Source organism: Trematomus bernacchii, unplaced genomic scaffold, assembly GCF_902827165.1.
Source record: "Trematomus bernacchii unplaced genomic scaffold, fTreBer1.1, whole genome shotgun sequence".
Taxonomy (NCBI): domain Eukaryota; kingdom Metazoa; phylum Chordata; class Actinopteri; order Perciformes; family Nototheniidae; genus Trematomus; species Trematomus bernacchii.
In genome coordinates this window covers 12926034-12943051 of record NW_022987564.1, presented here as the reverse complement: position 1 = coordinate 12943051, position 17018 = coordinate 12926034, and the positions used below count along the sequence as shown (strand labels likewise).

The following is a 17018-nucleotide window of genomic DNA, read 5'->3' as shown; positions in this document are numbered from 1 at the left end:
TAAACAGAAGGGTAACCATGGTAACCATGCGCGGGAAGTCTTCTTCGCTGCTTTTGTGGTAGACTACAGCGCCACTTATAGGCCTGGCATATGTACTACTGCGTCTCCAGCGCTTTCGAGCGGCAATGGCCGGCCGTGGCCCAACCCCACATTCCCCTGATAGGTGGAGAGTTGGCCCAATAGCCGTAGCGCCACCGTCCTGAGTCAGGACAGTGTTCAAATCTGGATCAGTTTTTATCAGATCCGTTGCAGCCCCTTTTTTAGAGATTTGGGTATGGAGGAAAATAGAAAGGGTTGTGTTTTCTGACACTTGGTGAGTTCCCTGGAACACCGGGGACACATATTCATGTATAAAAGACGTACAAAAGTGCATTTTGCATGATAGGTCCCCTTTAACATTACCAAATCAGGGGAGCACGAGAAAAGAATCCAGGATAAAAAACTTCAGGGACAAACATGGAGCGTGACGTGAAGGGAAAGACAAACAATGAACCGACAGGGGAACACAGGGAAAGACAAGACTAAATACAGAGAGGGGTAATCACGGGACAAGAAACAGCTGGGTAAAGGAGGGAGAAACACAAGGGCAACAGGTGAACACAATGAGACAATCAGACACACCAGGGAAACTAAAGACAGGAAGGCAAACACAGGAAGTAGGACCAGACAAGACACAAGGAGGAAAACATTTCAAAATAAAAGGTGGAAAATGAAAACAACAATCCAAAACTTAACACACAAAACTCCAATCCTGACAATGGCGACTTGTTTCAGAATTCAAAGAATGACAAGCTCTCTCTGAAGTGTCGCATAGTGACTAATTGTTCTGGAGCATTCTCATTCATCCGCATATCAGGTCAGTGAGTGCCACACAGGTTGGTTTGTGTATCATTACAGGCTGAGAGTTGGTGCCTGTGAATGTGTAACCTCCCGCTCAAAGTATTTAATCTAGATGTAAATATTTTAGTTGGGCATCATGGCTGTGATAAAAGATGCCTGTCAGACAGTGAGTCACACATGTGCTGGGTATCACTGTACATTTAACTGAATACAATCCATCTAAAGCAGTGGATGTATTTTATGATTTACTTCATATATAAAATAAGCTAAAGCATTTTTAGTAAAGACAAACGTAACACATTTAATGGTGCAAGATTTATTGAACTTAACACCGACTTCCTAAAAGAGGACATAAATGATGACGAATGAAATTCAAATTAATCACATTTTTCAATACATTTGTCCAGGGATCATTCACATGCACGTCTGAGCCAGATCCTACAATAGCAGTAAGCACAGAGCCCTACCGTCGTCCCAGAATGACAAAAAAAGATATGCTCTAAATGTTCATAAATGTGTTTCATTAAACTAAGGATTCTTCTAATGAAATTAAGCTTTCTTCCGATCCCTTTGGTCTTAATACTTTCTAATAAAAAGTTCCTCTGTGCAAACAGCAGAGAACGTTTAACACTTCATGTGTAAACCCTTTGACATTCATTCTCTGCCTTATAAACAGCCCCATTAGGAGCAGTGTAAACTTTTCTTCCTTATCTTGCAGAAGCAAATGAAATCCACGACCACTCGTCCATTCGAAGGTATTCATAATAATAAAGGCACGTAAGCAGTAGCTGGCAAACTAAATCTCTGAAGTAACTGAAATAGTTCACAATATTCACATTCAATGTGTGTGGCCTGGGACAAAGTCTTATTAAAAAGAAGGGAAAGAGTTTCAGCGTACTGACAGAATAAATAAACATGAAACACTCCAAAGCTCCTGGAAAATGAGAACCAACAATCACTATCTGTCGACTTTAACTTCACATCCACCTAAAGAGGGAACACTTCATGATTACAAATACGACTACAATCAAAACAAAAATAATGATTTTGGCTCAAATAACTGGTCAACACTGTAAAGCAGTGCTGCAATACTTGATGGACTTTGTTTTGTGTGTTATGTCTGGCTCACAAAATGCAGCAGCTTCCTCATTTTGGCATTTGCTTGAACTAAATAACTTTTACTATATCAGGTGTGTGCATGTCAGTTAACATCAACCTGTTAACAGAATAAAGGGACAATGACAAATATACTGCTTTGGTTGCCAATCTCATTTACAGGACATTAAGTCTATCCTTTTGACTCTGATGCTCTGGGATACCCAGTATATATATTTATATAGATCTTGTGTTGGAGGTCCCCATGGCTACATTACAAACATATTAAAGAGTTCTTTAAAAAAAACACAATAGAGAAAACAAACTTTGCTGTAAATGTGAATGTTTTTGAAAAGTGCTAGGGTGGTTTGGCAGTCATAAATGTAGCTATGGCGATCACTTTAACCTATTGCTTTTTTTCTTTACAACTGACGTTTCTCAAACCGGTTCCTTGTTCAGCACATCTGCTATCGACTGACAGTTGGGAGTTGCAGGATGAAACGTCTGACAAATGTATAAACTAAACGCTCAGGGCTCTGTAACTGCACTCTGTGTGTGTTTGCCCAAATCCACTCAAAAAACTGGTCTGACCTGATCTGATTCTCATCACTGAAAGAACCGGGATCTCATCCTCTGGGATTAGACGGCTACAGATGACTTGAGGCAAAAAAATAAATAATTCTCAGCATTTGTTTAAACCTGCTCGCAGTGACACGCTGTTTTCACACAGTTCAATGACAGAGAAGTATTCAACAAGCCTTTCTGAACTCATTTGAACTGTGAGAATATTTCAAAGCACGTTGCTTCACAGAATTATTTTTTGCAATTACCATCGCCCTAAAGCCCCATTGTTCTGTATGGTTTGACTATATCAGTTTGAATTTACACGATGAACTGCAACATGCACTAGGTATTGAGAAAACACCATACAGCAGAGGAAAATCCACACAACACATTACTGAAGGACTTTGCATTAGGAGGCATGACCTGACAGAGGTAGGTAACAACAACTAAGTCAAAAAAGACAACAAGTCTAGCTTATAATTAAAGACTCAGGGGGACACATTAATGAGAGGCACGACCACTCTGTACCAGAAGCTACTACAATTACAGCTCTGAAGAGGAGAATGTAGGCAAGAAATGTCCTATAAAACCACCGGCTGTGCTGTATCTTAGCGCCATTTTTTATTACTTTCCCCCTCTTTGTCTATTCAAGCCGTGGCGGCAAACTTCCACAGGGCCTCCCGTTCAAACTCCTCCATCTCCTCCTCCAGGGAGTCGTCGTCCTTCTGCCCCTTGCTCTCCAAAATGTCCACCATGTCCTCCAGGATGTCTGCCACGTCTTCGGCAAAGTCACTGAAGAGAACCCTGTCGTGGATGAACACGCCGTCCTCGAAGAACTCCGCCGTCAGCTTCCTGATCTTGTCTTTGCTCTCGGACGAGGACCCCTCCAGCTTGCTCAGGTATCCCTCCAGCAGCTCCTCGAACTCGGGCAGCTCCACCGGGTAGAGCCCCTCCTTGCCGGCGCAGTCCTCCACCGAGGTGCAGCCCGGCTGGGAGCGCACGCTGCGCCTGAGCTTCTGCTCCTGGTCCCTCCAGAAGTCGCTATGCTTGTGCTGCTGAGGCTGGTGAGGCTGATGGGAGTGATGGGGCTGCTGGGAGTGATGGGGCTGCTGGTGGGAGTGATGGGGCTGCTGGTGGGAGTGATGGGGCTGCTGGTGGTTGAGGAAGCTCTTGCCATGATGGCTGTGCCACGGTTTCTCCTTCCTCCTCTCCTCTCTGTCCATCCTGCGCTCGGCCTTCTTCCTCTCCCACTCGGCCTGGTTTTTCCTCCACGCCTCTTTGTGAGAGTTTTGCTTCTTCTCTTCTTTCTCTCTCCAGCCTCCCTCTTTCTTCCTATCTTTCTCTCCTCTCCACTCTTTCTTTTCTTCTTTCTTCCACTGCTCATTATTTTTGCCCTTGTTTCCTTTCCATTTGGGCTGCTGTGGCTTCTTCTTCCCCCACCGCTCCACCTGTTCAGAAAGCCTCTTCTGGATCTCCTCCAAACTATCCCTCACTCGTTTCCTGTCACCTCCATTTTTCTTCATCCCTTGCAGTCTCTTCTTGCTCTCCTCAAGAAGAACCTTCTGCCTGTGGAGTTCTTCCTTCAGTCTTCCTCCATCATATGTGTCCTTCTTCCTCTCGGGTGCAGCTTCTTTCTGGTTACTCTGACCCTCTTTGTCCCCGGGCTGAGGGGCTGAGCTCGAGGTAGCGGGAGGCATTTCCTCATCAGCTGTGAAAGATTCAAGATATAAAATGTTATTATATCAGAAAGAAAAGATTAGCACTCTGAGGAATTAAATGTTATTACTTTCATAGTAGATTTGTATCATAATAGATCAGATTTGATTTAATATTGATCTGATTCACTTCCTGTTTGCCACGTGTACCTGAGAGCTGGCTGAGTTCAGTCACCCTGGACCTCAGACTCTCCAGCTCTTTCTTCAGCTCAGGCAGAGATGACAGCTCATCCTTCAGCTTCACATTTTCTTTTTCCAGATCTGCTTTTCCCTTCTCATCACCGCTCACTGCTACTGCCTTCAGTGCCAGGTCAAGTTCTTCTTTCTGAGACTAAGAAATAAAGAAAAATAGCATAAGGTTCTGCACGACTAAACAATAAACATTGAAATGTATAGACGACATGCTGTCTATTTATTGCTGTGCATTAACACAGCATGATTAGCTTGAATTCAGATGGTATTCTGACCTGTAGCTGAGCTTCTAGCTGAGCGATTTGCTGGTTTTCCTGTGTCAGTTTATCCAATAGCTCTTTCATATCCTGTGGATCACCGCTAAGCCAGTCCTGAAGTGAAAATCATTGGCAGATGAATAAAACACATAGTTTTAAATAATCCTATCACTACCATGTGTCTTTCAAGTTTTAAGACACATATGTTCACATACAGGACATGATTATGACATTGAAACTGAGTAAGTGGTAGTAACAGACCTGGCTTTGTTCTACATCACTCAGTTCAGAGGCGTCAAAGTCACCTGTCACATAAGAAAACAACACATTGTTTACACAAGTATTACAACAGGACTTTTTGCTGACTCACAGCAGCCAAGCTGTCTTACAGCTGCATTAGATGCTCTTGTTGTGAAATGCATTCTCTATGCTGAGGCAATACTTGTGTTGCGAAACACATTTTGTATTCAGGCAGCATTTGTTTAATTCCAATTAAGAAAATGAAATATTTTGGCCTAACCAAGCAAAATACCAGCAATAGTTACTCTTCCCCTCTACTAAGGCACCCTAAACATCCAGTGACTTCTAAACTGTGATGATGAGTGCTATTGTATAATTCAGTATGCGTGTTATTTGCCATTTTCTGCTGCGACTGCATGAAGTGTCAGGCCAGATAAGTGCTTGGACAAGCTACTGAGCGTTAGCCAGCTAGCGCAAACGCTGACACTGCTGTCAGATATTTAGTACTGGACCTACCATTATTCAGGTCAGAGAGGACACCAGTTGACATAGTAAAGCTTGGTCAACAAAAATGAATAACAGGCATGTACTGCTGACAGCTGCGCGCAAAGTGCTTATGTCATTTGTGTAAACTGGTTTAGTCAATGAAGCCATTGTGTAATAATGTCATTTAGACAATATTTACAATAAAACCAGTGATGTAAAAGGAAAATATTAGAACAAATCATAAAATATTTATAATATTTATCAGATAAAAAATACTATAGCATTATTTTAGTAGTGCCTTTAATGCATCAGACCCTGAAAAGCAGAAGCAAACTAGCAGGCGTAGTTAAATATTGGAGGAACTCACCTGACAGAAAGAGGGAAGCTAAGAAGAGCAGGATCAGAGAACCCACAATGCACTTGTTCAAGGACAACCACGGCTTTTCCTCCTTTTTCTCGGTCAGCTTGAACTCCATTTCCTCATCTTCATCGTCTTCATCTGATGTTCTTGGTCTCTGCGCCCCGTAGGACAGGACGTTCCTCCTTCTGAGTCCATCATCAAAGCTACTAGATGGATCTACGAGAGGAATTAATACAACAAGATCAAAAAAGACATCCTAAACATGAAAAAGAAATGGCAGAGGGCCATCTGATTTTATGATATATTCTAGAGAGAGATGATGACAGCGAGACTTAAGTTAAACCACATGTTTTTAAATGTGGCCCTGAGTCAGTTCAACAAATCATCTCGACATCTGCAGTTCCAAAAGCGTTGGAACCAAAATCATAATTAACTTCTGGCAGACTGCCTCGCACAAAATACCAAAATCTAAGTAAATACACGAACCGTAAAACACAACATTGTGTAAACATTATGTAAAAAAAAGTCAGTGCTGCCTGAGAAATGGATGACATTTTTCTCACTAATTTAAAAACAACAGTAATTTCACGCATCAAAGTTTCTCCATTTTCTCAGCAGGGTGTACGCGTCCCTGTCAAGCTGATAAATCACTTTCCAGATCCCAGAGAGACACAGATAAACAATATGTAAACCAATTCTTATATCTAACCAAATCTACTCGTGCCAATTACAAACAGCAGTAAACCACTTACTTTTCCCAAGGCTGTGGGCGGGGTCTCAAACCCCAGGGGCCCGTAAAAGCCTCATGTTCATGGTGTGGCAGTTGTTTTATGGTAACATGATCAATTGGAACTTTGTTTATAGATAGACATTTAAAAAAAACCTTAAACAGGTTCTTCTTCATTACCTAAAATCGAGGCGCTATCGTGAAGAGACCTGTGTCCAAATCTTGTTTTAATGCTTTACTATTTGAGTCAACATTGTGCATAAATTAGTTTGTGTTCAATCATATAACCACAAAGCATATTCATGTATTACATCAGCAGATATATTTATGTAACTTCCGGATGAACTCTGCTGTTCATTAACAAAAGCTAACTTAAAGATCAGGTGTTCAGAAATAATGGACTATTTGTCTCACTTGTTGTGCTCTATTGCATTTGGCTTACTTCCAGCTAGCAGCAAAGGGTGTGGATGCGGTGATGTCAGATTGGCAAACACTTTGATGAAGATATTTCGACAGGTAGGTCGACCGTGGGAGTACAGCCTAAAGAGCATGGCTCACGGAAGGTACAGACGTTTAGTCTAGGTAGAGGAACGTTTATATACATTTAAGAGGAATCACTGTAAGTGTATAGTTATCTAATTGAGCAGTGGTTCCCAACCTTTCTAGCTTGAGATAGACATATTTTGCAGTCCCTTATTCTTTAATTTAAAGGATTTTGAATGCATGAAGAGTGTGTTAATTTGTCTGACTGTATTAGATAATACTAAAAGGCTACCTCCCCCAAAATAAATAGCCCTGTCGTTTTATTGCCTTTGTAGCATCATAAATATCCCTATATTTTTACAACATACCTTCTTCTTCTTCCTCTTCTTCTCTCTCATACTGGGTCACTGTCTCAGTGGTGTCCAACTCTTCCTTTTCCACAGTTGCCTCCTTCTCCTCCACCTCCTCCTCTTCCTCCTCCTTCTTCTCTTCTTCCTTCTCTTCTTCCTCCGCCTCCTTCTCCTCTGCCTCTAATGAACCAACGGTCTCAGGTGCAGGACTTTCACTGATGGGGCTTTCTGTCACCAGGCTCTCAGTGTCTGGGACGTAGCTTGGTGGCTCTGGACTATCAGGAACAAAGCTCATATCATCTTCAACATGAGAGGGAGGATCTGTGGCTGTGAGGGTCTCAGTGGGGAAGCTGACCTCAGGTTCAGTAGTGAAGTCAGGACCCTCCACAGCAGGGCTGGCAGGAATCATCCCGATATCAGCAGGTGTGTCAAGCTCTTCTTCTGTAAAGGCGGGAATCTCAGTCACTGGAGGAGCATCGCAGGAATCCTCAGGCTCAGATGCCAGGAGTTCAGAAGCAGAGACATCACGTGGAGCCCCCATATCAATGTTGGTGACAAAGGGTGTGGCTCCCAGGTGCTCATTGTCACTGGGGGAGCTGGTTACAATATCATGGATAACCGGAGGCTGACTCTCCAGGTCGAGGTCTGGAGGATCAAGAAGGTTGGGGGGGACAGGACTCATCCGGGGTGGGCTAGAAGGCATGATGATTTCACTGGGCTCTGGAGAGGTCTCTTGACACACCTAGAAATAAGAAAAGTATGGAGAAAAGTTATCTTTGAATACTTCTTTATCATCATTTTTGAGAAATCTATGTGTTATTTAAGATAAAGTGATATGATTTTGTTTTAGTGCCTACATTTTACACTCAGTTTGTATTGATTACAGTACTTCTCTATCATTTAATAACGGACTATGGTGCCCAGAGTGATGCTTTTCTTAAGAGAATGTCACTCTGGGCATTTGTTTTGGGTGTAGGAATGGGCATAGTAAGACTGAGGGAGTTATCCAGTCACCTTTCTGGAAATACAACATCTGATGTGGCTCAAAGCATCTTACTCTATACATTTCACGATGTAAGGATGCTTAAAAATGTTAATTGTAGAAATAGAGGCTTGACTGTGAAATGCCCACAACGTTGATGTTATAATAATAATAATAATAATAATAATAATAATAATAATAATAATAATAATAATAATAATAATAATAATACATTACATTTATAAAGCGCTTTTCCTGGTGCTCAAAGCGCTTAAAGATTATAGAGCGTTATTGATCTGAAAAGGCTTCTTTCAAACTCGACTACACCTATGCTGGAAACGAATATTGTCACACTGTTAATGTGTGGGCCTTAAGCAAGTCCATACATACGAGAGAAAAACACAACATCAAACAAGACATTTCACACAACAATGCATTAGCAACACCTGGTAATAACAAAATATGGTGTAGGGGGATAGTGATGATGTTAGTTATCGTATGTCTTGACTGGATTATTGCAGTTTACTGTGTACCAACCTGATGGCCTTCTTCAGACAGGACTGTTTCTATTGGGATTTCACTAGCAGCAGCTCCTGAAACAACAATCACACAATGACAAAACGAAAATGTGAAATGTTGACAATAGAACACAATTCTAATGTTTTTAACAGTGATATTATATCAAGGCTAAAAGAGAAAAAACATTGTTTCCTCTCTTAATACACTGTATTTCGGGAATATAATGTATCTTTTTACCTTTTATTCTAATTTCACTTTTGAAATCCTCCACAGAACATTGTTGTCGATTAGCATTTGCTACAAAGAATGACCACAGTGTATGTGGTTCTTAGGCATGAATGTATAATACAACTGATGCTACTGTTGTGTCCAATTCAAACCATGGAATAGGTATTTTTGGCCATAAATGTTGATGATTGTACCTAGCCAATAGCCACATATTTTGACTTGTCAGTACCTGTCACATCCTCAGAGAGACTCGGGGCATCACCCAGGCTCTCAGTGCCGTCGTCTAATGGCCCGACATTCTCCACAGCAGCTTCCTGTGGAGTCAGAGGATCCAGGGAGATCAGGCTTCCCTCAAGTATTTACATTAACACGTATAGTACTCTCCTTGGTTTCACTGCCCTTGACATTTACAGCATACCCTACACAGGCATGTATGAGCATGCACATAAGCCTGGTCTGGAAAACACATCAATGTTTATTTTCTTTCGTCTGTCAATAAGATTGCATCGTTCAATTTGTTTAACTTGCAACAATAAAGTAGATGCTGAATCGCCTTTCTCCCTTAATGAAATGCTTGACAAAAGCAGCCATAAATTATAGTCTAACTTACATTTTACATCCATTTACTTTAAATGTGATACACTTCTATCGTGTTATATGCTTAGCTCTCCTATTAGGTCTAATCTCATTGATATGAATGTGGTGAAGATAATATGACCTAAATTATGCAACAGCACCTCATACTGCAGGCTCATATATGCTAAAACCTTTTTTTTAAAGGTAGGATTTATTGCAGTGGTGTTGAATTACAATTATTTTCAAGTTGCTTTGACTTAACAGGCAATTGTGTACATATTGATAACGGTCATGCACAAATAACTGCACATAGAGCTGAAGGATGCATACAAGTGCAGACATGTCATGTGTTAAATTAACGTGTATTCACAAGCAAGGAAAATAGCTATCCTTCAAATTGTATCCAGGCAAACAGCTTCAAGTTTCAGTTTCCTGAGCTGCTTCTGTCATACCTCAGGGGAGAGGAGGGTCCAGCTGTTGGTGGAGGACCCGCTGCTGCCTGTGCTGTTGCTGTGGTCAGACATTGCCCTCTGCAGGCTCAACGTGGCACAGCACCGTGCACACTCAGCTGTATGGCTTTCTGCAGACGACGACAGAAACAACCAGTCTTCATTGAACAAGCCTGATGCATACACTACATGCATGTAGAAGTTAGGCTAGATTTAATTATGTGAATGCATCATGGTTAACAGCTTTAATATAGATAGGCTAATAGATACAATCAATGATGCACGAAAAAAGCACACAAAATGACTATACTATGTCTATTTTTTGTGTGCAATATTTTGATGGTGAATATGTAATTAATAGTGTAAGAGGACACACTGAAGTAACGACGCTGCAGTTTGAGATCTGATTTACCGCACCCACGGGATAAGAAGAACAGATTGTCGTTAATACAAGTTATGTAATGGTGTGTTGGCATCCATAATATAATGCTGCGCAGTTTTTTAAAGATTGTTCTGTCAGAAATAACAGCAATCTCCTGATCTTTTTCACCACCGCTGCTATTTTCAGCCCACCATTCATTCACATCCATCCGGTCAATCGGTGAGGCAGTTAAATAACCAAAAATGGTCAAACCCTAGACACGCGCACTTCATGGATCCAGACACGAGCAAAACACGGTTAATACTCACGTACCGAAAGCACAGTGTGTGCTTACGCTTCTGTTAAGCACATGTGAAAAAGAAGCATTAAAGGGCTATAGGTGTTGTTGCAACCAAATTCAGGGATCACTCATATGGTAAACAAAGGAGGCTGAATATTCCCACTCTTCCGCGTTGGTTCTCTCTCAGACAGGCCCAGCTGTTCGCTAGCGCTTCAAGCACCTACTCGACTCTATCAAATTCAACACAAAGAAGAAGTTTACCCAATGTGTTTACACCTCAGTCGCTTGCTCTTTTTCTCTTCAAAACGTTTTGTTTTTTAGTACGAACAACGCTCCTCTCTTCCCATGAACTTGGGAACTTTGGGAATTCCAAGCTGCGTCACGTCAACCAAGACGCAATTCGTCCAATAGGATTTCAGCAATGGCTGCAAAGCTCCCGCCCCTGAACCAAGGCTGGCCCAATCAGATAGCAGTGTTGTGTCAGGAGAACGACGCACAGCCCAGCATGATTGACGATAGCAGGTGAAAGTGGCAGGTGATAGACGCTGATCCTTCTTAATAATACAACTTCATGTGTGAACTTAACCCTCAGGATGCATGCGTGTACACACATATAGCCTATATATACAGAAGGAGGGGGCTACCAGGACCAGCTGTACACTGACACGTCTGCAGAGCTATATTTGAACTGTGGGACTTACCAGAGTGGATAACCCCTCTACTCCTGTTGCTGCAGTATGGACAAATATTTCATCATCTGGCCCTCTTTTTTCCTTAAATTAAAGTCTGTAAAAATGTTGTGTTTTCACTGGAGGAAGAACTAGAAGTAGCAATACCATTCCACAGTGTAAAACACATCATGTTATAAGTTAAAGTCCTGCCTTTAAAATGTTACCTAGTAAAAGTGATAATAGCACCAAAATCTTAAATCCAACAATTAAAAGTTGTCATTATGCCCATTTTGCAATAAAATCAAGTAGTGTGTATTAAGAAGCAGTGATGCAATAACTTTTCCATTACTTGAATAATGCAGCTGGTGAAAGTAGGGTATATTTTAACATCATTATACTGCTAGTGCTGCTATGTAGCTTAACCTGTAGTATATAAATTATTAGAATGTATTCATTCATTTGTATTATGTATTCATAATCTAAATATTCAAAGAAACTAGTAAATTAACCTGTCACAACAATATAATAAAGGACAACGTAAAATGCAGTTGAGGAAAAGTCTAAAGTAGAAAAAGTTAAGTAACTCAAGATTTAATTAACTACAGTACTACTGAAGTAATACATAGATTACTTTATATGTAATTTACCTTGGTTGAAAGCAGGGGAAAGGAAAGTGTAAAACAACCCCTAAATAAAAAAGTACAAATGATATCTCAATGTTTTTATTACATTTTGGTAAAGCAGAAGGGGATCAAACGATGTCTGTCACATCTGTAAACCATCTGCAAGTTAACAAATAGTAACTGTCGAATAAATGTAGTATAAATATGGGCTACAGTATTTCTTTATGAAATGTAGTACAACCAGAACTTAAGAAGTAACAAGTAACATAAGTAGGAAAACAAGTAAAGTGTACTCAATACCTGACGCAGACTAATTATTTGATAAATAAATAAAATAATCAAAAGATTATTCCATAATGTTAATAATGATTAGAAGTTGAAAAAAATACATAAAGTGTTAAAATCATTAATGTATTAAAGAGTAAGAAAGAGGAACAAAGCTCTTACCATATATCCATAGTCAAGAAGAAACTAAAAAACAACACGGGATGACACAGTGGAAATATCTGGGTCATGTTTGGATTGTTTTTGTAAATTATAGCGTTCATGTGTACTAGATGTGTTTTCAGTATACTGACCAATAAGGAGACTCTGTAGCGATGATGGTGATTTCCTGCGACAGACTTAACAGACCAATGGCAAGAGAGTAATGTGGATGCATTGACCAATGGGAAGAGAGGATGTCTATTTGAACGGCAAAAAGCGGGTTAGCAAACATTCGAGAGGGAAACAAAGAGGAGTCAACATCTTACTTCTCTTGGACGCGAAACACTGGAATAATTTACTTTTTTAAGGGTCAGGAATTCTTTGACAATAATATAAGGTAATTCTGAATCCCGGTTGATAGTGCTCACCCAACAGCAGAAACATCTAGTTCTTTAAAAGTTCTGAAAGAAAACGCTTGTTCTCGGCTAACTTTAGCGAAGTTAGCTCAACTGTTAGCCACACTCGCTAAGCTACGCGAGCTTCCTGTCACGTTGTTCAACATTTGTCTAATGTGTCCTATTTCTGATTCTCACTGTTGACTAATGATGAAAATCTCTCCACCAGGTCCCCGTCATGTCTCACAAACAGATCTACTACTCTGATAAATATGACGATGAAAAATACGAGTACAGGTGTGCATGACTCGTGTTTATCCAACATTCAATGTGACTTTATCATCATGTCAGCGCTATTTTATAACCGTTTAACAAGGTGGCATTGTACAGAAGCCATCGTCAGTTATTTTCCATGATATGTCATAACAATGAACATTAATTTTCTGTTCATTTCCACACTGGTGTTCTACAGACACGTCATGCTACCCAAAGACATTGCAAAGCGTGTACCAAAGACCCATTTGATGTCAGAGACCGAGTGGAGGAACCTTGGGGTCCAGCAGAGCCAAGGATGGGTGCATTACATGATCCACCAGCCAGGTATTTTATCCTCTTTCTAGGGATAATGTCTTCAGCTGATCGCAAAATGTACCAGAAGTGAAGAAAGCAGTAATCGATCTCTTGTCTTGATCACTTTCTGATAACAGTTATTTTGGTCCTCTTATCATGCCAATAATAGAAATCAGATCAAACATGTACAGTGTTACAGCAAAAGTGGCATAGCAGGTAAAAAAGGCATGCAATAATACACAATAAGCTAACATATTAATATATAGAAGAAAGCACACATTAGTTATATTGGAATAATAGGTAAGTAGGTTAGTACACATACAAGGCTACACAATTATGAGCAGCAACTTCAGGACTTAGTGACATATGTATAAGCTGTTGAGACATTATAAAAGTTATGATTGAAGATGTTTGATTGATGGGGCTTTGATCAAATTGAAGAGTGTACATTTGAGTGTAAATGTATAAGACAGCCTTTGTGCCAGATGTTGACTGCAGGGCAATTGAACTATGAGCACTGGCTCTGTTTCACAGCTGTCATGTGCTAAATCTATATTTACACAAATGTGATCACAAGCTGAACTTAACAAGGCTCATAACACAATGTTGATAACTGATATGTCACTAAATTGCTTTTAACTAAACGTGTCTACTACTGTAGTGTTGATTGAAAGTTGAAGTCTAATTGCCAATGAGGGGTTAAAATCATCTAAAGTCCTTGAGGCAAAAATGACAGATGCTGAGTGTTTGATCTTAAAACGGGTTAAGTTTCACCTATTTGAGGGGTTTGTAAAGGCTATTGCTTAATGTTTTGTTTAGTTACCACAAGCATATGGACGGCGAGTGTCCAACCCAGCCGCACCCTTTATAAAAAAATAATAGAATCTCGGTTAGAGGAGTCAAGTTTCTTCAAAGCATCACAATAAGTGTGATTATCTCTGCTTATATATTGTGTGCCTTGTTTTTCCCTCTTCCAGAGCCGCACATCTTGCTGTTCCGGCGCCCTCTGACTTGCCAAAAGTCATAAGGGAGAGAATCTCTGGGTCCTTTGGAAGATCAGCCCTGTTTGCCACAGATCGTCTCATCAAAACAAGATCATGCTGTCAAGATTACCAAGCTCCTTTGTGGTAGGTGACTTGCGATTAGGGCTGATGCCGTTGGACCTGGAGAAGGACTATCACATTTATGAACAGTGGTTGTTGAATGGAGAACGCATTGAAGGAAAAGAAAAAGATCACCCCCCTTCTATTAGGGAAAAAACTTCTTCATGTGTTAACAGCGGGACTCCAGAAACCTTCAAATCAGCTTACATGGTCTTTTTGACTTTACCTTATCTGTCCAACTTGCTGAACCCGCTTGGATATTCCAGCCTTTTAGAACATGAATTGTTATAAGATGTGGGATGTGAAACTTGTTAAAAACTGTTAGTGATACCAACGGAGTGTATACTGGGTCGGAACACAAGCCCGACAGGAAAATGTGATCTTAAATTAAGTTTTGACTCGGGTAAACACCAAACTGCGGTTGTAAGTGACATGTTGCTGCTTGGTTTAAATGACACTGAAAATGTGCATTTAACCATTTTATGTCATATGCATGTAAAGCCGCATCCATGCGAGTCGTCTAAAAACTTAGTTATGATCCCGTTTTCCATGAGAGCATATTATTAGTTTGGCCTACTTAAAAAAAAAAAAAGAAGAAGAGCTTTGGTACCATAGAGCTGCTCAGTATTTGTGTTGTCTGTTCTGAAATTGTCAACTTTTAAATCTTATAAGTGTGGATTTTTGGAAGTATTTAGAGTTAACAACTGGACAAATAAACAGTACCACTTGATACATGAAAATACATTAAGGGGAATAGAAAAAATAAATGGTGTTTGATGACTGAAACTTCCCGAAAATGCTCTTAGAATACATCCCGATCATTGTATGACATGTAAAGCAAGTCACATTTATTTCGGATTGTGGAACTGAATACTCTCGCATAAGGCACTTGATTTTACTGTCATGCTTGTGTTGAATGCATGCACCCACTCTGACATGTTTGTAATCCTCCTCCCTTCTTACTACCACACACTGAGCTGCTCTGCTGTCACTGAGGCCTAAACTTTGCCTTAAAAAAACTGTTCTTTGAACAAGTGCCTTTTTGTAAGGTCTGCTTTTGTCCAGTATTCTTTGACAAATATCATTTTATAAATACATGTGTAGGTAAAGAGCTGTTCTACTTCTTCAGAATTAATAAAAGAATAAATGCAATCAAATCAAAGGTATGATGCATTTAGTCTTTGATGAAACGACTGAAATGAAATCAGTGTTGAATGATGATGTACCCCTGTTTGGTAATCTTGAAGCTAACACTAGAATATTGGATTACTAAACGTGGATTGTGAAAAAAACAAAATGTGGCTGTATCACAATGTAAATATTTAACTGTGCCATTTCTTCCCACTCTTTCTTTTTTTTCTCCCTAATTTCACATTTGCATAAAAACATTATGCCGGACAAAAGTTTTTATGCCGTCATGTAGTAGTTGGTGCAAACATAAATCTACCGACAGTAGCATGACATTCTTGGACACCTCCTTGCTCCTCACTATGTTTCCTATCACAACTGTAAAATAAAAGGAAAATGCATCAAAACAAATTGCTTTTAAAAAAAAAAAAAAAAAAAAAAAAAATGGTGAATTACATGTTGCAACTGTTCTACATCTTTCAGCACAATTTCTTTAAATTATATTTGGACAAATGGATCACACTTAAAGAAACGTTTCATTAGCTGTGTCACAGGAGGCTTTCATTGGACAAACTCTCTTAATATACAATCATTTAATGCTGTATCTTTACTGTAAATAGAATATATAAAAGCTAAATGAGCATCACCAACCGGCACAGAAAACAGGCAGTTTTGTTTATTTCCTCATTGCTTTGTACTAATTGAGAGTATTTGCTTTTCACACAGTGCTCTATGTAACCTTTAGTATTTTTTTTTTTAATTCTGTATATGAAGAGTTAACCCTGTTTACAAAACCAAATCTATGGTGTTCTTTTTTTAATAGATATGACACCACTAGAAATGCATTCACAGCTTTATTACAATTTGTGTGCCCAAATGATGCTGAATAATTACCATGTGTATTATAATCGGAGGCTGCGGATCATCACCTTACCTACCATAGGACAACGTAATGAGGCTTCTGGGATATAGCTGTGATCTGATAATATGCAGGGCTGTATGCCAGGCAGCACTCTTCATGGACGTGTGAAATGATGGTACACAGTTGGTGTTCATTCAGTGGCTCAGTGATACTGCATCTGTTGTCTGGCAGGTGCTGTGGCCAGACTCATGTTTTTCTTATTAGTTGCCCGTAATATTGCCAATCTAACAATTCCTGTGTCACCCATTACAAGTGAAATATGGGTCTCATCTACCGGTAAATGTGTGTCTGTGAGCTTAATGGACAAAATGTTTTACTGAATTCGAGAGTCGTTATGGAGGCGTACGTGTAAAAAGAGAGGCAGGCGCCACATCTGCCACACATTTCAAAGTTATACTTGGTTTAAATGACAGGGGGTTTATTGCTCTACAAAAGTTTTAATGAAAAGGCAATA

The 17018-nt window shown here is 40.0% G+C and overlaps 2 protein-coding genes across 4 annotated transcripts; one reads left to right on the top strand and one right to left on the bottom strand.

The window, feature by feature from the left end:
* Positions 1–1136: 1136 nt before the first annotated feature.
* On the bottom strand, positions 1137–12486 carry pbxip1a (pre-B-cell leukemia homeobox interacting protein 1a). Of its 3 annotated transcripts, none has more exons than XM_034125110.1 (10): positions 12468–12486; positions 10068–10195; positions 9269–9353; positions 8830–8885; positions 7329–8052; positions 5757–5966; positions 4925–4968; positions 4682–4777; positions 4365–4545; positions 1137–4207 (listed from the first exon to the last, which is right to left on the bottom strand). In XM_034125110.1, exons 2-10 carry the CDS (start codon positions 10137–10139, stop codon positions 3147–3149), a joined length of 2529 nt encoding a protein of 842 aa, XP_033981001.1. In that variant the 5' UTR covers positions 10140–10195; positions 12468–12486; the 3' UTR covers positions 1137–3146. The 3 variants fall into 3 exon arrangements, with proteins under 3 accessions (XP_033981001.1, XP_033980999.1, XP_033981000.1); XM_034125108.1 differs by lacking the exon at positions 12468–12486 and adding an exon at positions 10988–11116; XM_034125109.1 differs by lacking the exon at positions 12468–12486 and adding an exon at positions 10759–10941.
* Positions 12487–12702: 216 nt separating this feature from the next.
* On the top strand, positions 12703–16049 carry cks1b (CDC28 protein kinase regulatory subunit 1B). The gene is made up of 4 exons (XM_034125334.1): positions 12703–12843; positions 13071–13138; positions 13314–13441; positions 14389–16049. Exons 2-4 carry the CDS (start codon positions 13080–13082, stop codon positions 14436–14438), a joined length of 237 nt encoding a protein of 78 aa, XP_033981225.1. The 5' UTR covers positions 12703–12843; positions 13071–13079; the 3' UTR covers positions 14439–16049.
* The last annotated feature ends 969 nt before the right edge of the window (positions 16050–17018 follow it).